The sequence below is a fragment of the Lactuca serriola genome, chromosome 8, assembly GCF_051521515.1.
Source record: "Lactuca serriola cultivar US96UC23 chromosome 8, Lser_US96UC23_V15, whole genome shotgun sequence".
NCBI lineage: Eukaryota > Viridiplantae > Streptophyta > Magnoliopsida > Asterales > Asteraceae > Lactuca > Lactuca serriola.
In genome coordinates, this window is record NC_136415.1 from 24452527 (window position 1) to 24478942 (window position 26416).

The following is a 26416-nucleotide window of genomic DNA, read 5'->3' on the forward strand; positions in this document are numbered from 1 at the left end:
ATATGCACTATGTCGTAGAGTTTGCTCATAGGTGATGTGATATGTGACATGTGGTAGAGTTGGTTTATATGGCTGAGATGATATGTGTTGTGTGTCTTATGTGTGTGGGTGTGCTCTGGGGAACTCACTAAGCTTTCAAGCTTACCGTTTGTGGTTTTGTTTCAGGTACTTCTAAGCCCAAGGGCAAGGTCAAGGCATGATGGCGCGGCGTGCACTCTGTCTCTTTTTCACCAATAGTTTTGGATTAGGTGTCTAAGCCCATAACTATATTTGGTATGTACTTGACCCGGTTGTAGCATGGTCCTTTTGGTTTGCCTTCACCAAAGCAACTTGACTGGATGATTAATGGAGAAAGAGGTTATTATCGTTTATTAATATATAATATGAATAATATATTAAAAGAGAAATCATATTGGTTAATTAATATTGGTTAAGAATTAATTTTGTGGTCAAAATATATTAATTGAACCTAGGGGACTAGAATTGCAATTATAAGATAATTGGATTTTGGGTTAAGGATCCCTTAAGTAACGGGGTGGACAAAATCAAGGGGGGAAACCCATATTTAATTTATCCAAGGCCTTGTTCTGGAAGGTTCATATGGACTACTTAAGGCCTAAGCAATCCAATTAGGGTTTTGACTGAAACCCTAGCAGCTCACCTATATAAAGGACCCTAGGCTTCACATTGTCGGCTACCACTTGAACCCTAGAGATCAAGATCCGATTTTGAGCCTCCTTCCACTCTCTCCAAGATCATCCAACTTGCCTTGGTGTTTGTGATCGATTAGAGGTATTACACTTGTGATACTAAAGCTCTCAAAGGTTGAAGATTCTTGATACAATTGAAAGGTAATCATCTAAACTTGTTTCAGTTATTGTTTTTCGATTTTGTATGCTAGTATTAGGGTTTACAAGTTTTGGATGATTTGCATGTACAATTAGAGAAACCTAAATCCAAAGCTTTAGGGTTTGCATGTGCACCATAGGATTTGATATAATGCTCATAACCCATCAAATAGTACAAGCGTATAAGTCGAAGTTTATCTATTCCTTTTATCCCCGAGGCTAAAAGCGATATCTTGGGCCCCTCGACGATTTTGTTTTGACTTATGTTTCGGGCCCGGTCAAGACTAAATTGATGTGTTTAATTAAGTTCTATGTCAGACAAATTAGAGATCAAGAAACAAACTGTTGGACAATAAGTATGACTATGTTCCATGTAATTGTCCACACGATATTTTGAGAACGGAGGACTATACGACCCCTTATCTAAAGGACGTGTTAGAGTTCGACAGCGGCTTTTGAGAGCTACGATTGCTAATCGGATTTTGAAGTCGTACTTGCATTTATAGTTATTAGACTTATCCAAGTGGGAAATTGTTTGTAACGCCCGGGTTTCGGGGCTAAGCATTTTAGACAATGTAATAGTCTAGGTCAACTATTGTAACTCTTTTTGAATTAATAAAGATGAAATATTTGAATTCTATGTGAATTATGTGTATTTGTGTGCTTATTACTTAATTATAAAGATATAATTAATAAAGAATGAAAATAAGTGTCAAAATTAAAGTGTGAAATAAGTCCGATATCTTTACATAAAGTTGTAGTGGTCGAAACAAGGGTTTCGTACATATAAAGAACGCCGAAATCCGAGTTATAACGAAGAAGTTATGGCCCGTCGAAGTTTTACGGCAAAACCGGCACGGCACCGGGAGACGTAAATAGTATATTTACAATGGAGGACTTTTTAGCCTTAGTGACCTAAACCATATTTGTAGTATATGTTAAACCGAGAACATCCATAAAAAGAACGCCCAAATCTGACTCCGTATGAGGAAGTTATGATTTTTCTAAAATTCGGCTTAGCAGTGCATGACCCGAAACTCGAATTTTAGTTCGAGCGGTTTTTGGCTTACGCGAACTAAATGAGATTTGAAGATCTCATTAATAGGAACTCAACGGTAAAAAGATAGACGAAAACGGAGTCCGTATGAAGGAGTTACGAATTCTTCGCGGTCATTTAGCAGTCTAAACTCCTCCTACTGTTAAATTTGAGATCGGTCGAGAATTAGCTGACGGAGTCTAAATGAAAGTCTTAGATATTGATTTTACCTACGTGTTAAAAAAAATAACGTCGAAAACGGAGCTCGTATGCGAGACTTATGATTTTTCTAAGTTTGAAGGCTGATACGCGATAGGGGTGACGTGGCACCACCAAAATTGGACACATGGCACCACCAAAAGGCTGCCACATGTCCCAACTCGGCGAGTAGGTCCTCCTACTCGGCGAGTCCATCAGTCAGCACCCCTATAAATAGAGGTGTCGGGTTCCCTCACTTCCTCACACCTTCAAACCCTTCTTTCTCTCTCTAGTTTCTCTCTCTAAAGCCCCAAACCCCCCCTAAAGTCTAGGTAAACCCCCTAGCACCCGAAGGAAGCCTTGAGAAAAGAGTCTTTCGGCTCAGAAACTCTACTCTGGCGGAGCCCGGTTTCCAAGGAAACCCGCTGTAAGTGAGTTGTACCTAACCTATCTTTAGTATAGCTTATGTTTTAATATAGTAATGTTATTAGGTCCTTAAAATAATTATTTGGGCTATTATTATGAGTTATATTGAGTGTTATTTAACGTTTATATAATAGTAATAATAGTCAGACTATTAATTTGTCGCGGTTATCGTTAGACTAAATCCTAGTGGTATTAATACTAGGTTTTATCGAAGGAAAATTGTTTTGAGAGTATCGAAGCGTTGTCCGAGTGCTGAGTCACCACCTTTCAGGTGAGTGCATAGTTACTTTCAGCTTACACATAGATATGAAGTATTTTATATAAAATACGTGTTATGTGTGCATATTATCTGAATACTTGTTGTCTATGCTGGATGAACATTTTTATACATGTTTTCAATGATTTAAACTGTATATTTATTTTATATCTACAAAAATATTGGGGTAAAACATGGGTAGATGTAATAGGTGATGTGTGATAAAATGATGAGAGGCCTCGATGTTGATGTTGTTGATTCTGTCATCTAGCGGAGTATGGATGACGACCACGGACTCTTCTAGACAGTCCAGTGGAACACTAGCAGGCTTGCAACCTGTAGGTGTTTGTGAACGATGTGTTCACCAGTGTACTCCATCCCCCACATGGTTGCCTTTAGTTCATTTATTGCTAAGGAACCCCCTTAGCAGTAATGTCCATCCCGATGATGATCCTTAGGATAGGTCCCTTATGATAGGTGTTTAGGGACGTAATGTGAGGATAACGGGAACGGGTAATCGGGTTATTGTTGGTTGATGAAATTAATAAACTTATTTATTGTGGGTTGAAAACCCTATGTGCTCACCAGGCTCCCAAGTCTGACCCACTCAGTTTCATGTATTACAGGTAGTGGCGCTCAAGCATAGATGTGATGTTTTGGATGAGGGATTACGGATATAGGCCTGTAGATATAAAATAACGTAGTAAGGCTTAGATTGTACTGTTTATGCTTTTGATCTATATCGAACATGACATCCTAAGTCTTTTAATGAAATACATTTCTTTAGAAATGCTTTTGATAAATCTTTATCATATTTTATTTTGGGACAGATTCCGCAATACTTTTATTTAAAATGTTACTCTGGTTTTCAAACAAGCATAAACAAAATCGGTCTTTTTTGGCCGTGAAAATGTGGATGTCACACTATTGGATTAAGTGTCTAAGCCTATAACTATATTTGGTATGTACTTGACCCGTTTGTAGCATGGTCCTTTTGGGTTGCCTTCACCAGAGCAACTTGACTGGATGAATAATGGAGAAAGAGGTTATTATGGTTTATTAATATATTATATGAATAATATATTAAAGGAGAAATCATATTATTTAATTAACATTGGTCAAGAATTAATTTAGAATTAATTTTATGGTCAAAAGAGGTTAATTGAATTAAGGGGACTGAACTTGTAATTATAAGATAATTTCATAATATGTTGAGGAACCCTCTGGAAGGGGTTAGACGAAATCTTATGGGAGCCCATAAGGATTTCGTCCAAGGGCTAGATTCTGGAAGATTCTTGTGGGCTGCTTAGAACCTAAGCAACTGGATGAGGTCTTTGACTGAAACCTTAATTCTTCAGCTATATAAAGACCCCTTTGGCATCTCAAAACCAACCACTTGAACCCTAGAGATCATAGATCTAATTTTGAGCCTCCCCCCCCCTTCTCCAAGATCATCCAATTGCTTTGGTGTTTATGATTCATTAGAGGCATCGCATTTGAGGTGCTAGGTTCTCAAAAGCTCAAGATCATCAAGCTTCAATTGAAAGGTAACATTCTTAATCTTATTTATGTTGATTTCGTTTTTTATTGTATGCTAGTTTAGGGTTTGAAAGCTTTGGATGATTATTGCATGTACAAATAGAAAAACCTAGATCCAAAGCTTAGGGTTTGCATGTATACCATAAGATTGATGTTTTGCTCATAACCCAACACTTTTAAGGGTAAAGTTTCCAACTTTACCCGTTAATACCCTCACATAACAGGTTTAGCTCAAATCCTAACTCTTTAGAACCTAAATCTTGATCCTAAAGCCATCAATACTCTAAACCAAGGCATGTAAATTGAGATTTGGACCCTATACACCATAATAACACATAAAGCATCCACCTTTCTCTCCATGCATGGCCTTTTGGAGCTTAAAAGGCCAAAATGACATCATATAGCTTACATGGGGCTTCAATGACCATAAAGTTTGCACCTTTATGCCATGAAAGCCCTCCATGATTCCAGATCTGATGGTTTACTCACTTGGGGCGTCCATATCCCAAAGATCAAGCTTCTTGGACTAAAACCCAATAAAATGATGAATAAGAGATCTAAGAAGTTACTAAGCAATTTTGAGACTTACTTACCAAAAAATGATGAGAATGAAATGGAGTCTCTGGATCTACTATCTTCTTCTTGAATCCTTAAGCTTCTCCTTCCTTCACAAACTTCAAAACATACAAGGTTTCACTCAAAAATGGCTCACAGGCTCACAAATGCATTAGGGTTTCTGAATCTAGAGTTTGGAACTCAGAGGCTGGAATGAGGCCAGCATATGGGGATTAGGATGCTTAAATAGGGTGCAAAACTCTGAAATTAGGGTTTCATTCTGGCAGCCATACTCGTCGAGTTGAGGCTTTCAACTCGTCGAGTAGGTTACTTAAAATCATGTGTCTCTTCTGATCTTTACTCGACGAGTTTGGGGCTCCCAACTCATCGAGTTACTCTACAAAAATGAATCAGTTATAATTAAATGTGTACTAGGAACCAGGCGTTACATAAATATTATCATTATGTACAACATGTGATAATAGAGACATTTTTTTATCTTAAATAGTAAATTAATTTTTTGCATCATAAATATTACTATAATTATGTAGAACATATGATAATAGCAACGTCTTTTATAAGGTTAGAACTTAAAATTATAATATATACAGGGTTGCAAAACCTAGCTAACACAACCAAATACTCGGGATGTTACTTAAACTTAGCCTCCAATGGAAGCGAGTTTGTCTAACTCAGCCAAAAGACACTCGAATATTAATCAAACTCGGTCCAAATTTTGTGAGACCGTGAGACCACTTTTTTCTAGTGAAATATTCTAATAATCTAGTATTTATAAAAATTTAATATATGTAATATTCTATTATTCTAAAACAGTAATTTTAACATATTTTATATTGAAATATTTTAAAACATAATGTTATAATATATTGCACATTCTATTTTAAGAACAATAGAATATTTTAAAAAAAATTGATTTCATGGTCTCACAAAATTTAAGTTCGTCTCAAATTAATTTTCAAATTAAATATAAATGGTCCTATAGATAAATGAATTTGAAATTCATTATTAAAAGTAATTAAATTAATGTAAAATAAATTAATAAAATAAGTGTAAACTTGGGATTGCTATGGAGGCTCTGTGCTACTTTTGGTTGGAGTCTTTGTACTTTTTAGATGAAAAAAAAAAAACTATGGATTATATCTGAATGCTTAGAAAAACCTTTATATTATTTTTTTGTATGCATTAACCATTATTATTTCTAATTTTGATTGTTTTCAATCTTTGTGACCGGTTAGCGCAAAGCTACTGGTAACACATCTTTTGTACGCATTAAACATTAAGCATTAACCACTATTCATCATCCTCTTCATCCGGACCTATTGAACTGCCAAACACCACCTTGCTGTCTTTGCTGCTGTGTTTTTCGGTTCACCCCCAACCCCGAGATCACCACTGCTACCCAACCACGAACCACCATTAACCGAAACCCACAGCTCATCTCCTCCATCCTGTTTTGTCGAGAACCAAAGAAAAGACAAAAATATAGTTATTTTCATTGTGGTTTGGGATGAACAAGAATGAAAAAAGGAAAAAAAATCACAAAACAGGAGACCATCACCCTCGTTTCAAACCTCTAAACTTGCAACACAAACCGGAAAACAAAAACCAAACAGGAAGAAGAAAGATGAATCACAAAACAGAACAAGAAAAGAATTAAAGAAATCTGAGAGTTTCTTTTTGTATGTTGTTGCTACCAAAAATCAAAACCAAATCACACAAATCTTTTTTTTTTGTGTGTGTTGGTGTTGTCGAGTAAACAAGAAAGAAAGAAGAAAAAAATGTGTTTGTTCCACCATCGAGATTGAAAGAAGAAGAATCAAAGAGAAGCAAGAACACTGTTCATCGTCCCCATCGAGAACCTGCAACAGAAAAAAAAAAAAAAAAAAAAAAAAAAAAAAACCTCGTTTTTTCTTCTTTTTGTGTGTTGCTGCTACCGAAAATCACAAAAATCGTTTCTTCTGTTGAGTAAAAAAATTTGTATTTGTTCCACCACCATTACCTGTTGCTACTTCTGCTTAAATTTGAAAAAACCGAGAACCAACTATCTTCCGAAACCATCACCACGAAATCAACAACCGGTTAACCACCGTCACCTGCTCGAAACATCACATGTGAAACTCTAGAACCAAATCGAAAACAGGGAGACCAACCCTTCGGTTCCAAACCCACTCGAGCCTGAAGACCTTTGCAAAACCCGACGACCTACACACTGCCTTTTCCGAAACCGAACAACCTCTAGCAATTTACTGTTCATCATCCCCTCCACTTAAAAACCAGCAACAAATATCAAGAAACGAAACATAAAAATTAAAAAAAAAATAAAAAAATAAAAAATAAAAAATAAAAAAAACTTGTTGTTGTTTTCTTTGCCCTCTAGCTGAGACTCGAGACCGTTGAGCCTCATCCCAGTCACCTTCAAAACAGAATTGAAACAGAAATCAAAATCAAAATTGAAGAAGTTTTGGGATTAAGGATTTTTTTACAGATCGAGAATCTGTTACCGGATAAAGTAGAGATTTTAAACGGTTTTGGAAATCATAGTGGTTAATACGTACAAAATAATTATATAGGGGTTTTTCTAAGTATTAGGTATAATAGATAGGGTTTTTATGAGTTTTTCCCTTTTTGGATTTTTAAATTAATACTATGTAGCTACCGAATTTTTCATTGAGTCATCAATGGTGATAGTCTAAGACACAAAATTAAGTGAGTACGTGAACAACATTCAATTTATTAATATTTCATAACAGTAATTTTTACAAAAGAAAAAAATTGGACGTCAGTATAGATGCGTCACACAATGAGCTATTTAAATAAAAAGTAAAAATGCACGATGAAGTAATGCTCAAATATCAGATGTCACTAATTGAAAAGTATTGATATTTTTTACGGGAAAATCTTAAAACATTGGGCCCCAAAGCGATAGTAGCCAACTTGACAATTGCAAGCTGCCCATGGTTTTCTTCTTAATATGTTTTCCACACAAATCATGACGATGGACAAACTTTTAGTTTGTTTGTTCTTTTTTCATTCGGTAGTGTGAAAATGAGTAAAGATGCACTGTCTTCTGATACCTATTGCAAAACTGAGAGTATGATATGTAAAATGGGTTGGTGGGTTCTCCTGCTAATCTCATTCTCATATTTTCATTTCTTAAATGTGTTTTGAGTACATTTTAGTAAACTTCTGATCAATCTATGGAGTTTTTTTTTAGGTTTTAAATTTGACCTTTTGAAATGTGGAAGAATTGAAAGTTGAAACCGACCAAAATTGAAGTAAACAAGTTGAATAGACCACAAATATGTATTTGTTGAAAAGAATAATACTATAACAAGTAAGTATCATATTGTTGATTAATATGTTTGTATTGTGTTTTGATTAAAACGAAGAACAGGTGTTTGTATTGTGTTTTGTTCAAAACAAAGCTGATAATTTATTAATCATTTATATGTATTTGTTGAAAGGAATAATATCATAACCAGTAAGTATCATATTGTTGATTAATATGTTTGTATTGTGTTTTGATCAAAACGGAGATCAGATGTTTGTATTGTGTTTTGTTCAAAACAAAACTTATAATTTATTAATCATTTACGAATGGTTAAATTTTTCATATTGTGTGTGTTTGGTTTTAAATGAACCATTTGTTCTTATTGAATTTTGTCTTAAACTAAGCTTGTGAATTATTAAAATGTTAGTACTTTGTCTGAAGAATCAACTAATTTATTTTCATCTGAAGAAGTACCATCGTTGGTGATCAGACAATGCAACATTGTTGAGAATACTAGCTCGGACATGCATTATAGATTTAGACGGATTGCATTCATTAAAGTTAATATTGAACAACCTAAAGTCACAACAATTTGATATGTCACCTTCATTGCCGCCATCATTAGAAATTGAAGTGGCATTCCTAGAGGTTAGATAATGCAATATGGTTCAACAATAACCTTGGAGCCTTGGCGACATCCTTTTTTACACCAACGAAAAAAATTCCAACACCTTCCCATGACCCTTTGTCGATAAGGGTTAAAATAGAGAAAACGACAATATACATAAGTACTAAACGACTCAGGCTAATGATAAATGTTTTTTTTCTTATTGAGAGACACAATATGGTGTTTGAGTTCCTTTGAACAGTGGCGGCCCTGGGGTGGTGCGAGTGTGCAATCGCCCCAGGCCTCCAATCGTAAGGGGCCTCCGATTGAGATTTTTCGTTAATATTATATTACTAAAAAAAGTTAGAAGAAAATAATAATAATAAGTTAATTAAAATGGAATTGCATGTTACAAATCTCGTTTATATTATAAACAATAAAAATTTTGTTTGATAAAATAGTGGACTCTTTTTGTCTTTAACGGTAAAAAATTTCCTTAATAATATTTTACAAAAAAGGTATGAGGCCTTATTTAATTTTTGCACAGAGCCTCCAATATTTTAGGGTTGGCCTGCCTTTGAAGTAGTTGAATTACTGGATAATGACAAAAGTATATTGAAAGTAGGAGATCCCCTTATGTCCCTTTTGTATATTTCTTAGTTGTTAGAAATTATCTTCAAAATTCTCTTAAATATTAGAAGTTAGTTCAATCCTCACAAATAACAAATGCATGCCGCAAAACGTGAAGGGCGGTCCACTGTTATCATGACTATATGGTGGAGTATTTGGAATTACCGTAATTATGTTGTTTTTGGGACAGACAAGTAGTACCGGAGAGAAATGTTGTTTGATTCAACCGTTCATTCTACTTACGGTTGGTTTGGTTTAGTGGTAGAACTGGAAAACACGGTATTGAATTTGAGAAATGTTGTTTGATTCAACCGTTCACTGTGTTTTTCAATGTGGCATGATGACGTGTCGGTTTTGATGACGTGACTTGCTGACATAATATGCTGACATGTCAAAATTGAATTTTTTTCCACAAAAAACACTAAGTTTCACTTTTTTTGATTTTAGCGCTAAGTTTAATTTTTTTTTTCTTTCAGTTTTGACACTATGTTTTTTTGTTCCAAATCGAACATCATTTATCAAATTTTGTTCAATTTTGACTATTTTCCATTTGAAACCATATAAGCTTTTAATAAGATGTAAAAATTTCACGGGTTGCAAACTTGACATCCGGGTTTTGATCGACTACACGCCTCCAAACCTCCAAACTCATTTTAAAGTTGCGTATTTAATATAAAATACAATTTTTATATAACTAATACATATTTATACATAAAATTATGGTTTGAATGTAAAAAAAAAAAAAAAAAAAAAAAAAAAAAAAAAAAAGAAACCCTTGTATTTATACAAAACTATGGTTTTTAATTTAAAAAAAAACATATTTATACGTTTTAAATGTATTAAACAAATATTTATACGGTTTCAAATAGAAAATTATGAACATTGAACAAAATTGATGTTCGATTTGGAATAAAAAAACACAGTGTCAAAATCGAAAGAAAAATATTAAACATAGCGTCAAAATCGGGAAAAAAAAAAAGGAAAACTTAGTGTTTTTGTGGAAAAAATATTCAGTTTTGACACGTCAGCATATCATGCCAGCAGGTCACGTCAGCATGTAATCTGGTTGACCAGTCAAGTGATCAGAACTGTAACAAATTGAAAAACACAGTGTCAAATTTGAGATAAAAAAAAAACACGGTGTCAAATTAGAATTTTCGTATAAACTGAGTGTCTTTTATGCTATTTACCCATAGTAATATTAATACCTCCCTGAATGACATAAAATCATACCAAGAATTATTGATAAGGTTTGTAAAAGAAACATAAGAGAAACAATTTTTGTGAAATTTGTGGTTGTATTATTAAGGGGGTGTTTGGATAGGGAAAAAATATGGTGTTTATTACTTATTACTTATTTCCATCACAATAAGCTAAGTTTAAGTATAAGTTTAAGTATTTGGATATGAATCCTTAAAAATCAGCTTATTGTGATAAGAATAAGCTAAATAAGCTGATTTTAATAACATCTCTCCCTTACTTATTACTTATTACTTATTTTCATCGCAAATAAACTAATAAGCTATAATCTAATTTATCCAAACACCCCTAATCTTTTGAAAAAATTGTGTTTTTATGGTCAATACACCACCACAAATGTAATGTTCAAAATAGTTTTGATTAAGGAGATTTTTTGTTATAACACCTTACACATATATCTATTACTTTACTCCCAAACTATATATTTCGTCTAAAAATCACCTCATGTAAACTTAATATATGAGTAAAGGACGTCTTACTGGCTAAAAGCCCTCTTCTGCAATAGGACTATAAATTTAACAAGACGGATGCTAGTTATCAAATAATGTAATTACAAAGTCCATATTTTAGTCGTGTATAGTTAACGTGGAAGAAAAGGATGAATGACTAGAATGTGAATGTAAGTCTAATTAGGTGACCACAATAGGACAAGAGACACTTGCATGGAAAGCATTAGGAAATTTACAACATAAAGTTTTGAATATTTTTAGTAAAGGTCCTTATGCTTTAATCTAAAGCTTTTTTCCTAGTTTTGTCTTTAGAGCATTTAGTCCAAATCTAAGTATTTCTTCCATCATCTGCATGATTGGTCAAATATTCTACCTATTTTGTCTCTTTAACATTCCTCCTTTTCAATTAGGTAAACCCCTATACATTAAAAATATATAGAAAAAATGAATGATAGATAATTCGCTGAATAATGATATAAAATGTAACTATATATTAACTTCAATCAAATAATCTTTAATTCTGGTCATGATTATTGAAACCAAAGTAATTCTTTTTTGTAAACACGGTTAACTACAAAAACCAAACTTGAGGATAGTTCTTATAACATCAATAAACTCCAAGGACTAAATAGGCAAATCTGCTTAAGTTGTAGTAGTATCTGAATTTTGAACCTTCTCAGCACCTTCCTCGTCGCCTAGTCTATACTGTGTTGTATGTGTCGTTAGGCAAATGCCATTGAAACTCTTCCATTAATAAATACTTGTGAAACACCTCAGATTCTAGAATTTGGTCGCTGTTTCTCTTCTCTAGATCAAAACATGCCTTCTGCCATAGATGAAGGTGCTCTTCTAGCTCTTAAAATACGTGTATGTTTGTCCTTGCTTTTGTCATATTTCCAATATCGATTACAATCTACCTGTTTTCAAAATTCCTGAAGTTTTTCGTATCATGTTCATAGCTGAAATGTATGAAATCGAAGTTTGAGGTGATTGTGAGATGAAGATTAACTAGATTAATGCATTTGGGTGTCATGAGACGGAAATTATTTTCAAAATCGATTATTGTTCTTAATATTCTTTTTAATTTGATAATCAGGAATAGGTGGCTTATCGAAACGGCACATGACTCCATCAAAACAAAATCAAAATTATAACCCTAGTTGCGATCCATCACCATCACCATCTCCATCTTCCACATCTGCTCCGGCGCTGGTGCTGACAAATTCCGGGAAGCGGATAGATCAGGCTGGGAAGAAGAAATACGTGAAGCAAGTAACAGGAAGACATAATGACACCGAGCTGCACTTAGCAGCCCAAAGAGGTGATCTGGCAGCCGTGAAGCAGATTCTCGATGACATTAATTCGCAAATGGTAAGAACTTTAATCGGAGCTGATTTTGATGCGGAGGTTGCAGAGATCCGAGCATCAGTCGTAAATGAGGTGAACGAATTGGGAGAAACGGCACTCTACACAGCTTCTGAAAGGGGACATCTGGAGGTAGTTAAAGAGCTTTTGAAATATTCAGATAAGGAAACACTTTTGAAAAGAAGCCGATTAGAGTTTGATCCTTTACATGTCGCTGCTAGTCAAGGACACCATGGTAATTGTTAAACATCCCCTAAATCTTCATACCTTGATTTTGTTAATTGTTAAATCAACATATCTTCATAGCTCGATTTTGAATATTTTCAGCTGTAGTCCAACTCCTACTTGACCATGACATAACACTCTGCAAAACCAGATCACAAGGAAACGCAACACCTCTTATCACCGCAGCTTCAAAAGGCCACACTGATGTCGTCAACGAACTGCTATCAAAGGATCCGACCTTGTTAGATATTCCTAGATCCAATGGCAAAAACGCATTACATCTAGCGGCAAGAGCAGGTCATGTCGAGACTTTGAAGACTTTGCTCGATAAGGATTCAAATCTGGCCAGAAGAACAGACAAAAAGGGCCAAACCGCCCTGCATATGGCGGTGAAAGGCGCTAGCAGCGACGTCGTTAAATTGCTGCTCGAAGCTGATGCCGCCATCGTTATGCTGCCGGACAAATCCGGTTTCACCGCATTACATGTCGCCACAAGAAAAAAAAGAGCAGAGGTACGTTTCAATCGTTTCAGAAACACGAATTTTAGGGTTTTAGGGTTTAGAAAAATTGAATGATAACCTTACGATAATTTTTACAGATAGTAAACGAATTGCTTAGTCTCCCTGATACGAATGTTAACGCATTAACCAGAGACCACAAAACGGCTCTTGACATTGCCGAAGGGCTTTCGTTATCGGAGGAAGCCGCCGATATAAGGGCGTGTCTGGTTCGATGCGGCGGAGTCCGAGCAAACGAGTTGAACCAGCCACGAGACGAGTTAAGAAAAACGGTGACTCAGATAAAAAACGACGTCCACATCCAGCTTTTACAGACGAAAAAAACAAACAAAAACGTCCATGGAATCGCTAAAGAGCTTCGAAAACTCCACCGTGAAGGAATCAACAACGCCACGAACTCTGTCACCGTTGTGGCGGTGCTTTTCGCAACAGTGGCTTTTGCCGCCATATTCACGGTTCCCGGTGGGGATAACGATGACGGGATGGCGGTGGTGGTGAACCGAGTTTCGTTTAAAATATTTTTTATTTTTAATGCGATTGCTCTTTTTACGTCGTTGGCGGTGGTGGTGGTTCAGATTACGTTGGTTAGAGGGGAGACGAAGGCAGAGAGGAAGGTGGTGGAGGTGATTAATAAGTTGATGTGGTTGGCGTCTGTGTGTACTTCGGTGGCGTTTATGGCGTCGGCGTATATAGTGGTTGGTCGGAAGTATGAATGGGCGGCGATTTTGATTACGGTGGTTGGTGGTGTTATAATGGTGGGGGTGTTGGGAACGATGACGTATTATGTGGTGAAGTCGAAGAAAACTCGGTCGATGAGAAGGAGGGAGAAGATTGCCAAGAGTGGGACAAACTCGTGGCTGCCTTCGGAGTTTTCCAATTCGGAAGTTGAAAGAATTTATGCTATTTGATTTTGACCTACAAATAGAATTAATGTTTGTTTATAGTAGTATATTTTATTCTTCTTTGATTTAAAAATATACTGTATTGGTATTGTGGTATAGACCTATAGAACAACCAAAGAAAGAGAAGACTATAAGAGAGATGCTATACTGACTTAAATGAAAGAAAGAATAAAAGTTTCAAATTTGTATATAAAATATGATCAATCTTTTTGTTATATACATATTACCAATGGTCTGTTATCGAAATACATAAGCCCCGTTGGTAACCCTCATGGCACCATATCGTGGGGGTCACCATACCACGTTATGTGATGAACGTAGTGACCTACATTGTGATAAACAAAACCACCACAGCTCTTATTTTTTTATTTTCTTTTCATGTTTCGATATTTATATAGTACAATATATTATTGTTTACTATTCTCTAAATATGGATAACAAAGGGAAATGACGTGGTGTTGAGCTGACATGGTAAAAGCGAGGAAGCTAGGGAGTATACCCCTGGTTTAAGGATTTGGATCAACAAGTTTCGTATTTCTTTTGGGAGTGCAGATTAAGCTAGAGATCTGCAAATTTGAGAAGCAAAGACATCAAGATGCGGGAGAAATGGTTGTTTTTCACAATGTCTTTTGATGAAAGTTTTATTGAAAATTTCTAAGGCTCATTGGAGTGCAGTGCGGTTTGGAACTGCGTTCTTGCCACGTCGACCGCAAACACTGCCCCTGGGTGCGGTTTTGGTCGCACTATGGCTAGAAAGAACCATATCATGTGATTGGATGGTGCTTGTTGACCGTTGAACGGTCATTTGATTGAATTCATTTAATTTTTTTTTTTACTTTACTCTATATATATATTTATCCTTTTTTACATGACTTTCAACCAAAATCCTAAAAATTTTATTCTCTTCTCCTTCAATTTTTTTGAAAAATGTCTTCTTCCAAAAAGTCCAGCAAAGAAAAAACATGTATCAGAAACACCACAACCCCAATCTCTTCATTTGATCAACCGATTTGTTTACCTCCATATTACCACTACGGCGGTATACTTTCGTATTTTTCACAACGACCAACACAACCACTACCACAACCCGACATAGATCTTAATCCATTTGATTTTTTGTCTCGACCCGAGTTTGTTCAACAAACACAAACACAACCAGAAACGGTCGTTTCAGATTCCGAACCGGAATTCGTTACAGAAACTCAGCTCACTCAAGCAGCAACTAAAAGAAAAGAGAAGGCGGAGACTAAATGTTGGGAACCCCTGGAAGTATTAATGTTAGCACAATCTTAGATCGATATTTCAGAAGATACGACAGTTGGAAAAGACCAAAAGCATGACCGCTTTTGGATTCGCATTTTACATAGGTTCCATAGAGGAATGAACCGTGGAGAATACCGTTCAAAACATCAAGTGTACTCCAAATAGGGGAAGATGAACAAGGAAATCATGTTGTTTAATGATTTGTATAATAACATGAAACGTCAATGGAAAAGTTGAGAAAGCGATGAAGTGATTTTGAAGAAAGCGTTGAAAGTGTATCAAAAAGAAAATCTGAAAGCTTTCAAGTTTCTTGAAGTTTGAAATTTTTTGAAAGATAACAAGAAATGGCAAAGTAGCAAAACATCAGACGAGCATATCGACAGTGATTCAAAACGCAGCAGGACATCTGAGACCGACCACACTACATCAGATGTTCGTGTTCAATTTGATCTGAAGGAAGATGAATCTATTCCAATTTCACCACCTTCCCGACCAATGGGAAGAGACAAAGCAAAAAAGCAAAGGCAAAGGCAAAGCGTCGAATTCAGATGAGTTGAAAGAAATAGGAGCTGACATGAAGGGTATAAAAGATAGAATGGACAAGATTTTGCAAATTGCTTCTGAAAGAGAGCTTCGGAAACAAATGGACAACGACATGCGAATACTAGCGATGGACACGTCGAATATGACCGGGGACGAGCTTCAAGTTATTTTGGCGATGAAGGAGGAAGTGAAAAAATATTATGTAAATCGTGGCTAATTTCTAGTTTTTTGTTTTAAAATTTTAATCGTTTGGTGTGCTTTTTTTAATAAGTTGTAGGTTTTATGTTTTTAATTTTCTTTTCTAAATTTTTAGGTTTTTTTTTAAGTTAAGCAATGTATGGTATTTGTATTTTTAATTAATGAAATATTATCTTTTTAAAATTATGTTTTTTTGTTAAAAAAAAGTTTTATTAAATTAAAATAGTTAAAAAAAACAAAAAAAAAATAAAAATAAAAGTGTGGCAAGAAACCACATTATTGTGTTAAAAAATGACGTGACGCTTATGTAGCGGTGAAGGATGTGCGGTTTCGATGGCACCACTCCCTCCAGCCTAATGTCGTTTTATTATCCGAAAGAAGAGACCATGTTGAGTAGATCTCTATATAAGGAAAAAAATGTCAACTCATTTTAAAAGTAAAAACCAAAAGTGTTATTTAACTATAACTTTACACTACTAGAAAACATGGGGTTTTCCTACGGAAAATAGCTAAGGAAAATTTTCGTAGCTAATTAGCTACGGAATTGTTACGGAATAGCTATGGAATGGGATGCCCTAATTTAGTAACGGAATAGCTACCGATGCTAATCTGTAGCTATTCTGTAGCTAATTAGCTACGAAAAGGCTACGAGATACCTACAGATACTATTTACCTACGGATTAGCTATGGGGTATGCTTTCCGTTAGAATTTCGTAGCTAATTCGTAGCTAAGTAGCTACAGATTAGCTATGGATTTTTCTTATTTTTTATTTTTCGGGCACCTAACGTCGTTTTTTTCGCTTCATTTTTTTCACACCTCTACTATACATGATTATCTATATTTTCACCAACCTATAGCTATTAATATCGTTCATAAAGTCGTGTGACCGTTCGGGATCAAATACTCGTTTCACAATTTAACATTGTAATGTTTATACTTTTCACCAACTTCTGATGGATTATGTTTATGTATACGTGTTTGTGAGATGTATGTGAACGTATTCATAAACATTATAGTGTTAAACCACTAAACGAGCAATGGATCCCGTATGTGCACACGACTTTATAAATGATATTAATAGCTATAAATTGGTGAAAATATAGATAATCATGTATAATAGAGGTATGAAAAAAAAACGGAGTGAAAAAAACGACGTCTGGTGCCCGAAAAAACAAAAATAAGAAAAATCCGTAGCAAATCCGTATGGTATTAACATTTAAGTTTCTTCTTCTTGTTATTATTTTTAATAATTACAATTGGTTTATTCTAGGTTGGAGCCTGTGATCATCAGCTATATACAATGATCTTGATTACATGCGTTACTATTTTTCATATTTTTGGTGTATTTTATATGGTATTTTGGACAAATGTGAATCGAATATGGTATTTAATAAAAAATTGGAAGCTTATAATTTTTTAATTTTTTTTAATAAATAAAACGAAGTTAGCTACGGAATGGCTACGGATTTCCGTAGCTATTTAGTTCCGTAGCTATTTATTTCCGTATCTATTTGGATCCGTAGCTATTCTGTAGCTATTTAATTCCGTAGCTATTCCGTAGGAAATCCGTAGTTATTTAGTTCCGTAGCTATGATAGCTACGGAAAATTTCGTAGCTATTCCGTAGCTATAATTTTCCCACGGGCCATTATGCTACAGACATTTTTCCGTAGCAATTCCGTAGCTATCCGTTTATAGCTATGGAATAGCTACGGATTGTGTTGTAGCTATTGCACCAGTTTTCTAGTAGTGTTATAACTTTAAGTAGTCATATTGTCTAACAAATGATGTTATATTAGTGTAATTTATTCTGTATTTTAATGATGTTATATTAGTGTAATTTATAACTTTAGTGTAATTTATTTTGTATTTTAATGATGTTATATTAGTGTAATTTATTTTGTGTTTTCTATTTTAATGATGTTATATTAGTGTAATTTATAACTTTAGTGTAATTTATTTTGTATTTTAATGATGTTATATTAGTGTAATTTATTTTGTATTTTCTTTGTTAGATAGAGAGACTATTATTATTTTACTCTAACTTTACTTTATTTTTGTCTTTATTTCTCACTCACACATTGGTATTACTTATTAGAATCAATGTATTTTCTATTTAAAAGAAGTTACTAATAATATTGACCGTATTTTCTATGTATAACACAAGATTTTCTCTTACTATAGCATTATTATGTTTTTTGTCTGATAAAAAATATTATCATATTGTAATATTAATGTATTCTTTGTCCGAGAATATTATTTGTTAAATGCTTTCTATGTCTTATTATATTATGATTGTTTTTTTATAAATTTTTTATCGGAGGTTTTTTTAAAATAAAAAGTTTTTTTTTACATTTATTGATATTTTTCAAAATAACTACTTTTTGCAACATTTTGATTAACGTTTTAAGCTTACAATAAAAGAAGGTTATTGTCAGACATAGAAAATACAATAGCACTACATTAAAACAATACTATATCTCTTCATTTTGTCTAAAAACAAGTTGTCTTGCTAAAATCACCAATGTTTAAATGATTGTCGGTATTTTTTTTGTCAATCTCTATAAGTAGTCGATGTATTTTGTCTTTTCTGTTTAAGATCAAAAAATTAGTTCAATGTTTTATCGTATGATTTTGTTAAGATTTCCCTAATATACGTTATACTTCTATAAATAAAATGACATGATCGTGATGAATAATTGTCACTTGAACTTTATCAAAATGTGTACAAGTATTAGTCATTTTAGTGTTACCGCATCGCTTTAGTATGATCAACATTAATTTGAGATATATTGACCAGCTTTTTGTTATATTGCAAGTTTGGTATGTAGTGAACATTCATATAACCTGATTTAATCTCATAGATATATGGGTTTGTGGGCAGCGGCCTTGGTGGGGTTCCAACAGGTATCACACAAGTAACAGTCTAATTTGTCGATCTATAGACGGGGTCAAGGGGGTCACCCTTTGCGGGGTACAAGGTATCTCCCCGACCTAAACGATATCTATAACATAAGAGTTATATATGTTTTGTTTACGACCTGATGCATAAGTTACAAATAGATGCGACTTTTCTTGCCAAAACAAACCAAAATTAACTTTTGAATACATATATTTATATTTCGTTTTAAAGAAAATTATTGTTAGTTCATGAGAAGTTAACCTTAGGCTATCCGAGGAATGAGTGTTTCTGAGGAGCATGTCTATCCGAAGTCATTGAGCTTTCCGAGCAGTTTGCAATTGAGAAGAGGGAATGTCAAAGAAATGAAGACAAGTACTAGTTTGGATTATTTTGTTTGTCTTATTTAATAGGCAAATGGGACAAGACCACATCAACACCATGTCAAAATATTAGGTTGTTGATTTGTAGTAGTTCACACTATGTATTATTGTCTATTTGTCTTATCTTACTCCGAGTATTATAAATAGGAGTGTCAAACCTTGTATCAAAAACATCTTTTATCAATTCAAGAATCATGTCTGTCATTCTCTCTAAACATTATCTTTGCATATTTGCTTCATTTGTATTCTCATTTTACTCTTGCATTGAATATTTGGTTATTCTACAAGGCTTGATGGATATAATCCAAACTCAAATAGAACTCATTAAAAGCCTCCATTATTGTTCTTTACTCAAGGTTTAAGTCATTAAACCTTGTCCAGGATATATCCTCGCAATATCCTTTGGTCTTTCAGTTACTTTTTCCCTTGCATGTTTATTGCGAATTTCTTGTCCCTGTGGAACATAAAACAATTCATGAGACAAACACATGAAATATATATTGTTCTATCTTATAGGAGACTAAGAAAAAGTAATCTTCAGCAAAACCTAAAACCTGTGGCAATTAATTTCGGTTGGAAAAAGTCACATCTTTTGGCAACAGATGCGTTGAATGGTAGACAAAATGGATATAATTGTTATACTATGGATGACCAACATTACAAATATGACCAACACTACTTAAGTAACCTAAGCAAAAAAATATCGTTATTGACTTCTTTTCTCTGGATACTTTTGGCATAGATTTTCTTACTCTTAAACTCCTTCAACCCTCGTGCATGTCATATAGAGGGTTTTTGTCATATATATTTCCTGATAGAAGATCAATGCCTTGGAATTTTTTGCAATCTTTGATGTATCAGATGCATAAACCAAATTTACTTAAATTACAAAACTAACTATCAAATTCAAACAATTTGCAAATTTTACTGGATATTTAGGGAACTCATAAATTATTTTGATCTAGGTTGATTTCTATTGCAAAATGTTCGTCTTCTTACTTTAACTCCATAACTACATAGTAGAATTTCAACTTCAAGGTTTCATTGATTCCAAAATCTTATTTTGAGACAGATAAAGTGTTCATGGTAGAAAAGATGTAAAATGTTTAGTGAATAAAAGGAGGCGTAAATTGTTATTTGAAAAGACAAAGATTTTATTAAACTAGTATGATGAGTGTGGAAAAAACACTAAAAAACTAAACAAATAACACTAATATGATTGTGAAGCCAACGCACCTAATTAACTATCATCTTAATGCTTCCATTATAAATTCAGAAAAAATAATGAGAGTATTTTATAATAATGAGAAAGTATTTTATCAAATAATATGGTAGATCATGCAATTATAATCGGGTCCTCTATCACATTCACACCTACAGGAATCAAAAAACTATCTTCTTGAACTTTATTCTCTTTGTAAATATATAACAAACATCAACTAAAATCAAGCTAACATTCCAAGTCACACACTTAAATAATTTAGCCATTTCCACCCACATATACACTGTTTTATAGGGATGTGACAGATTTATGAGCAATGTCATAAACAGATATAAGAATTTCAGCACCTATCAATATTATAATCAGCCACTCCAAAAAATCCGATTTCCTGTTCTGCAAAATCTCTTGAAGAAACCGAATGTTATGCTGCAATCAAAATGCATAACAAAACCATCACCCTTCAATTTCACCAAAAAAACTAAAACAAATTTCCATATAAAAAAAAAAAACACTTTACCTCAACAAACTTCAACTTAAAATCCAAACTCGCGAAACGCTGAGTCAACTCAAATTCATCTCTTAAATACTCCCATATCTGTGCATATTTGGCATCCTTCCATGCAATATCAGATCTACTCAACAGTCAACCCAATTCAATTTTCTATCAGAAATCTTTTATCCGTTCATTAATGACATCAGCAAGAGTAAAAGTTTACCTCTCAAAAAGTCCGAGCTTAAGTATGACATCAGCAAGATTTGAATTTGCCTTCCCCACCAACTGAAAAAGCTTTTTCCTTTTCATGGTGAAAGTTCCAGTTTTTTCCATGCCACGGTTTATATCAGTGAATTCTGCAACCATCCCATCAACCTAAAACAAGAAATATCAATAATTGAACTAATAATCATTCATATGAAATATATAGCAGAAACTTATTACACTGCTTACCTGGCGAACATAGTAATCGAGAGCTATACTTTGACCTAAAACACTGCCAATTGTACGAATCCCATCAATGTTCAAATACTGCAGCATTATATAATCCAACCCACCTTGCATCCATGTGTCCAAACTTGGTTTCTCTTTCACCTCATACTCTGAGTTTAAGCAAAAAGAAAAAGAAGATTACAATTATATGGATTTGAATGACAATATAAGGAAAAAGGTTAAAGATCATAAAGTCATGAGAGCTCACCATCTTTTCTAATCTCTTGGAGCAATCCTGAAGCATGACTTTTTACAATATTCAGATACTCATCAACTTCATGATCACGGACGTTGAATAAGACAATGGAGCCATACTGAAAAACTACCATGTAGCTGCTTTCACTCCCACTTAAACTCGAACCCAAACCCTGAAAAAAGAATAATCATCAAGAAGCTTCAGAAGTAGAAACTAGAAAACACTGAAATCATATGTAGCTTCAACTTCAAGATTCATGGGAAATACAAGATGTTGTGATGCTGGTGTGCTTCATTCCCTATTTCAGTTTTAACTCTTTAAGCACTAAAAGCTTGTATGAACCTTGTTGAGTGTTGCTATGCACATGTATCTCCAAAATGTTTCTTGCAAATAACTAAACATACAGCGAATGCAACAAAAATCTCTTGATCACATGAACAAAACAGACTTACAATATGCTCAGGCTTGTTGCTGCCAAACCTCAATACAATGTAATTAGTCATGCGTGATGTAGGCTGGATAAAATTGGGTCTGTTCTGTTCCACCAGACTTCTCAAATCCACACTGCAATAAAATCACGCAATATTCACAACGAATGCAGTGATGAATAGGAAAAATTAACCATTTTAAGCAGCAATTATCATACCTGGTAGAGAAGAAATAAGCCCTTACAGAAATGGGCGGCTTAACGTCCTCGTCAGTCACAAAATCATCGCCGGAATCCTCAACCTCTGCGCACACAGCAGGTTCATCCCACTCCAGCGTATCAGCGACCGAAAACGACGGGGAGGAGGAGGAGGAGGAAGCCGAAGACGAAAAGGAAGAAATACATTTAGCCCCTATATAGTTCGAACTAGAGCCAAACAAATCACGAGCAGTCGTTGGAATCGGAGAAGATGTAGAAGAATGTGAGAATCGGCATAGACTTAGGGTTAGCGAAGAGCGCGGCGGCTGAACCCCTAAGGGCTGATGTGGTAACTGCGGCGGTGTGAGGAGAGTAATAGGGTTTGAGGCGAGTGCGATGAGGGTTCGCAGTGATCTGAGAGTTAGGGTCTGAGAAGAAGAGAATGATGGAATGAAGAGCATGATGGCAGTGGCGGTTTTCGTGTAGTTGCCGATTAATCGGTTATTCCGCCACATTTTCAACGATGCCGGAGCATTACGCTGCCGTGTTTACCCGACGTAGTCTTGGCCTCTTGAGGCAGCGTATGCGGATTTGTTGAATCGGGTTTAGGTTCACTTAATTTTTCGCTTTAGTCGTTTAAGGAAGTGTCTACGTAAATAGTTTTAATAGTTTTTAGTTTATTAGCTTATTGGTTATTTGTTTATTGTGGTGAGAATAAACATTTTTTTAAAATGTGTTTGGATTAACTTATTGTGGTGGGAATAAGCAATAAGCATTTAAGTGTTTGACAAAATAAAACGGTTTATATGAATAAAATGACCAATAAGCAATAAGCATTCCCACCTTGCTTATTAAAACTAGTTTATTTTGTTTATTCCTACCACAATAAACTGATTTTTTAAGCATCCTATCCAAACACTCAAATTACCTTATTGTGGTGAGAATAAGCAATAAGCTAATAAGCAGCCATTTTTTCCCTATCCAAACACCCCCTTAAATGGTTTTAAATTTTGAAAAATATTATTCAATTTTAAATGGTTGCTCATGCCAGAGGAAGAAGAATTGGTTCGAAGGCATCGGTATGTTGGTGTGGATTGTGGCATGTCATAAGAACATCGTCCCTCGACGGTGGCATGACAAAGTAGTGGAAGAAATTACTCTCATATCTTTTCCTTTACTGATATTTCCTTATTGTAATTGGTATCCTTTTAGTTTTCCATTCGATGTATATATATGGTTGATCCTTCTTTAATCTTTTGGGATCAATATACACAAAAATACATAAAATTCAATTCTATATGGTATCAAAGCGGGTCTCATACCGATTCGCCAAAACCACAAAACCTTATACAATTGTTCATCGTTTCATTATGGCCGGTGACGAAAGCAACTCAGGGCCCAAAACCAATAACCAAACCATCAACTACAACTCACCATATTACCTTCATCCATCAGATTACCCAAAAAAATGCATGTAAATGATGCATTGAACGACAATAACTATCTCAATTGGATTCAAGAGATGGATAATTTTCTATTCACGAGAAACAAAATAGGTGTAACACCCGATGGTTCTAAGGTGTTATTTATTTAATCATTTATTTTATTGTCAAAACATGTAAGTTATGTTGGACTTAGAGGATTTGGGCCTCTATGTGTGGGCTTAGCTGAGGCCGTACGTTGGGCGTAAGCCTGGTGTACGCGGGACGTAGAAGGATCACAAGGAAACGCGAAGGCATGCACGTACGCGCAGCGTACAAGGTTGTACATACAACGTACGTGGCCAGACTCGAAACCCTAATTTCCAGGATTCAAGCCTTATACAATGTCATTAAGTCCCATGTGTTAGCCTCCTTATCAGCCTCTATAATCCAAAAACTCTAATATCGAACCCCTTATCATCTTGGTGTGTTCTTGACCTTGTGGAGTGCATTTTTGGTAGTTTGTTGCCTTGGAAGGAAGAATAAGAAATTGGTGAAGGAGAGTTGTTGGAGTTTGAGCTTGAAGATTCGGGTTATCATCATCATTTGGCATTCATTTGAGGTGTGAAGCTCATAACTTGCTTTGTTAATGCTTAGATCTCCTTTGTTTGAGTTATTGGACCTTTTTGGTCCCATGGATGAGATCTTGTGGATTATCGTCATTTCTGAAGCTTAGAGTTGCTACTCTTAGTGTTCTTTTGGTCTTAGAGTCAAAAAGTTGTCATCTTGGAAGCCTTGAACCACCCATGGATGAGGTTGAGTTCATTTTATGGAAGTAATGTGTGATATTTCGAGATTCGGTTCATCTGAGGCATGCAAAGCCACAAATTTCACGACTTTATGGTTTAAGATACTTTATATGACTCAAATTTGTGATTAGGACCCTTGGTCTTAAGGATTTAAGAGCTTATTGGAAATATGGCTTAAGGACTGAGTATGTTGGGCGTACAAGCTCGTACGCGCAGCGTACAAGCCATGTAGCTTGTACGCTTAGCATACAGTTGAATACGCCCCACGTACTCAATGAATTGGGCTTTGCGTCTTTTTGGGCCTTGTTTGGGCTACTTTCATGGACATTGTCGTTTTGGGCCTTAGTGGGCCATCTGTGTGGCATCCTCATTTTCACGGCCAGAAAATACCGATTTTTTTATGCTTTATAAAAATCATAGTATCTCTTTTAATAAAAACGTTGCGGAATTTGTTCCCAGAAAAATATTATCAAAACATTTCTGAAAAAATGTATTTTTATTCATTTTAAAACATTTGAGATGTCATCATCAATACAGAAACATAAGCATAAACAGAACTTACATTCATTATCATTAGTGATATATATATCTCCTTAATCCCTCGGTGTAATGTAACTTCATATAGACACCTGTGATACAAATAAGCTGGAGTGGGTTAGGTTAGGAAACCTGGTGAGTACATAGGGTTTTCAACCCACAATAATATAATTATTATGTTTAAACATCAAACAATCAACCCAATTACCCATCCTCATTATCTTCTTTAATCTTAAGGATCTACCCTAAGAATTAGCTATTCCTCGTTCATTCATTCCTAAGGATCATCCTAAGGAATCGATACGAAATTCATCGTTGCCAGGGTTTACTCAACAGACACTAAGTCACATAGACGCCAGGGTTTAGGCACTAAGTCTCATAGTCGCCAGGGTTTAGGCACTAAGTCTCATAGTCGCCATGGTCTTTCAGGGTACATCTGGTGAACACGCAGTTCAAAACATCTGGTGAACACTTAGTTCAAAACATATGGTGAACACTTAGTTCAAAAATACTTAGTGAATACGTAGTTCAAAAACACCTACAAGTTACGAGCCTGCCAGTGTTCCACTAGACTGTCTAGAATAGTCCGTGGTCGTCGTCTATACTATGCTAGATGGCTAGATCATCTTAAACATTGAGGTCTCTCATCATTTTATCACACATCAACTATTTCATCTACCCATGTTTTACCCAACATTTTCGTAGATATAAAATACATATACAGTTTAAATCATTTTAAACATGTATAAAATTGTTTCATCTGGCATAGACAGCAAGTATGCAAATAATATGCACACATAGCATGTAATTTATATAAAATACTTTATATCTATGTGCAAGCTGAAAGTAACTATGCACTCACTTGTTAAGGTGGTGACTCGGTACTCGGACATCACTTCGTTATCTCAAAACAATTTTCCCTTGACAAAACCTAGTATCAATACCACTAGGGTTTAGTCTAACACTTGACGAGACTAATTAATAGTCTAGCTATTATTACTATTATATAAGCGTGAACACAATACTTTTCACCCACTGTATACAGACGAGGCCATACATGGAACACCGGTGGGCAGGATCATTTTGGCATATAAGCACTTCTGAATCCAGCAACCCAAGCGACCCTCCAAACTGAAACCCCCGTACCGCGAGTGGTTAACCGTTGGTGATGAACTAGGTCGAATGAAACCGTTGTCCAACAGCTCTTGAAGTTGCGTCATGAGCTCCTT

At 34.9% G+C, this 26416-nt stretch overlaps 2 protein-coding genes across 3 annotated transcripts; one reads left to right on the plus strand and one right to left on the minus strand.

The window, feature by feature from the left end:
* The first annotated feature begins 11791 nt into the window (after positions 1-11791).
* On the plus strand, positions 11792-14321 carry LOC145065965 (ankyrin repeat-containing protein ITN1-like). 2 transcript variants are annotated; one of them, XM_079013097.1, is made up of 4 exons: positions 11792-11937; positions 12193-12696; positions 12789-13198; positions 13285-14321. In XM_079013097.1, the coding sequence occupies exons 1-4, from the start codon at positions 11916-11918 to the stop codon at positions 14110-14112; spliced, it is 1764 nt and encodes a 587-aa protein (XP_078869223.1). In that variant the 5' UTR covers positions 11792-11915; the 3' UTR covers positions 14113-14321. The 2 variants fall into 2 exon arrangements, with proteins under 2 accessions (XP_078869223.1, XP_078869224.1); XM_079013098.1 differs by having other exon boundaries at positions 11845-11963.
* Positions 14322-20773: 6452 nt separating this feature from the next.
* Positions 20774-23046, minus strand: LOC145069759 (protein RETARDED ROOT GROWTH-LIKE-like). Its single transcript, XM_079016707.1, has 7 exons — positions 22442-23046; positions 22248-22359; positions 21808-21967; positions 21561-21709; positions 21331-21482; positions 21132-21246; positions 20774-21040 (listed from the first exon to the last, which is right to left on the minus strand). Exons 1-7 carry the CDS (start codon positions 22933-22935, stop codon positions 20903-20905), a joined length of 1320 nt encoding a protein of 439 aa, XP_078872833.1. The 5' UTR covers positions 22936-23046; the 3' UTR covers positions 20774-20902.
* Positions 23047-26416: the final 3370 nt, after the last annotated feature.

Excerpts from the sequence above, each read along its gene's own strand:
- LOC145069759 (XM_079016707.1), bottom strand. The coding sequence starts at position 22,935 with ATGTGGCGGAATAACCGATTAATCGGCAACTACACGAAAACCGCCACT. Across the intron at positions 21,968-22,247 it reads GCAACAAGCCTGAGCATATT|GGTTTGGGTTCGAGTTTAAG; the intron begins GTAAGTCTGTTT and ends TTCTTTTTTCAG. Across the intron at positions 21,710-21,807 it reads CCAAGAGATTAGAAAAGATG|AGTATGAGGTGAAAGAGAAA; the intron begins GTGAGCTCTCAT and ends GCTTAAACTCAG.
- LOC145065965 (XM_079013097.1), top strand. The coding sequence starts at position 11,916 with ATGCCTTCTGCCATAGATGAAG. Across the intron at positions 11,938-12,192 it reads GCCTTCTGCCATAGATGAAG|GAATAGGTGGCTTATCGAAA; the intron begins GTGCTCTTCTAG and ends TTTGATAATCAG. Across the intron at positions 12,697-12,788 it reads TGCTAGTCAAGGACACCATG|CTGTAGTCCAACTCCTACTT; the intron begins GTAATTGTTAAA and ends GAATATTTTCAG.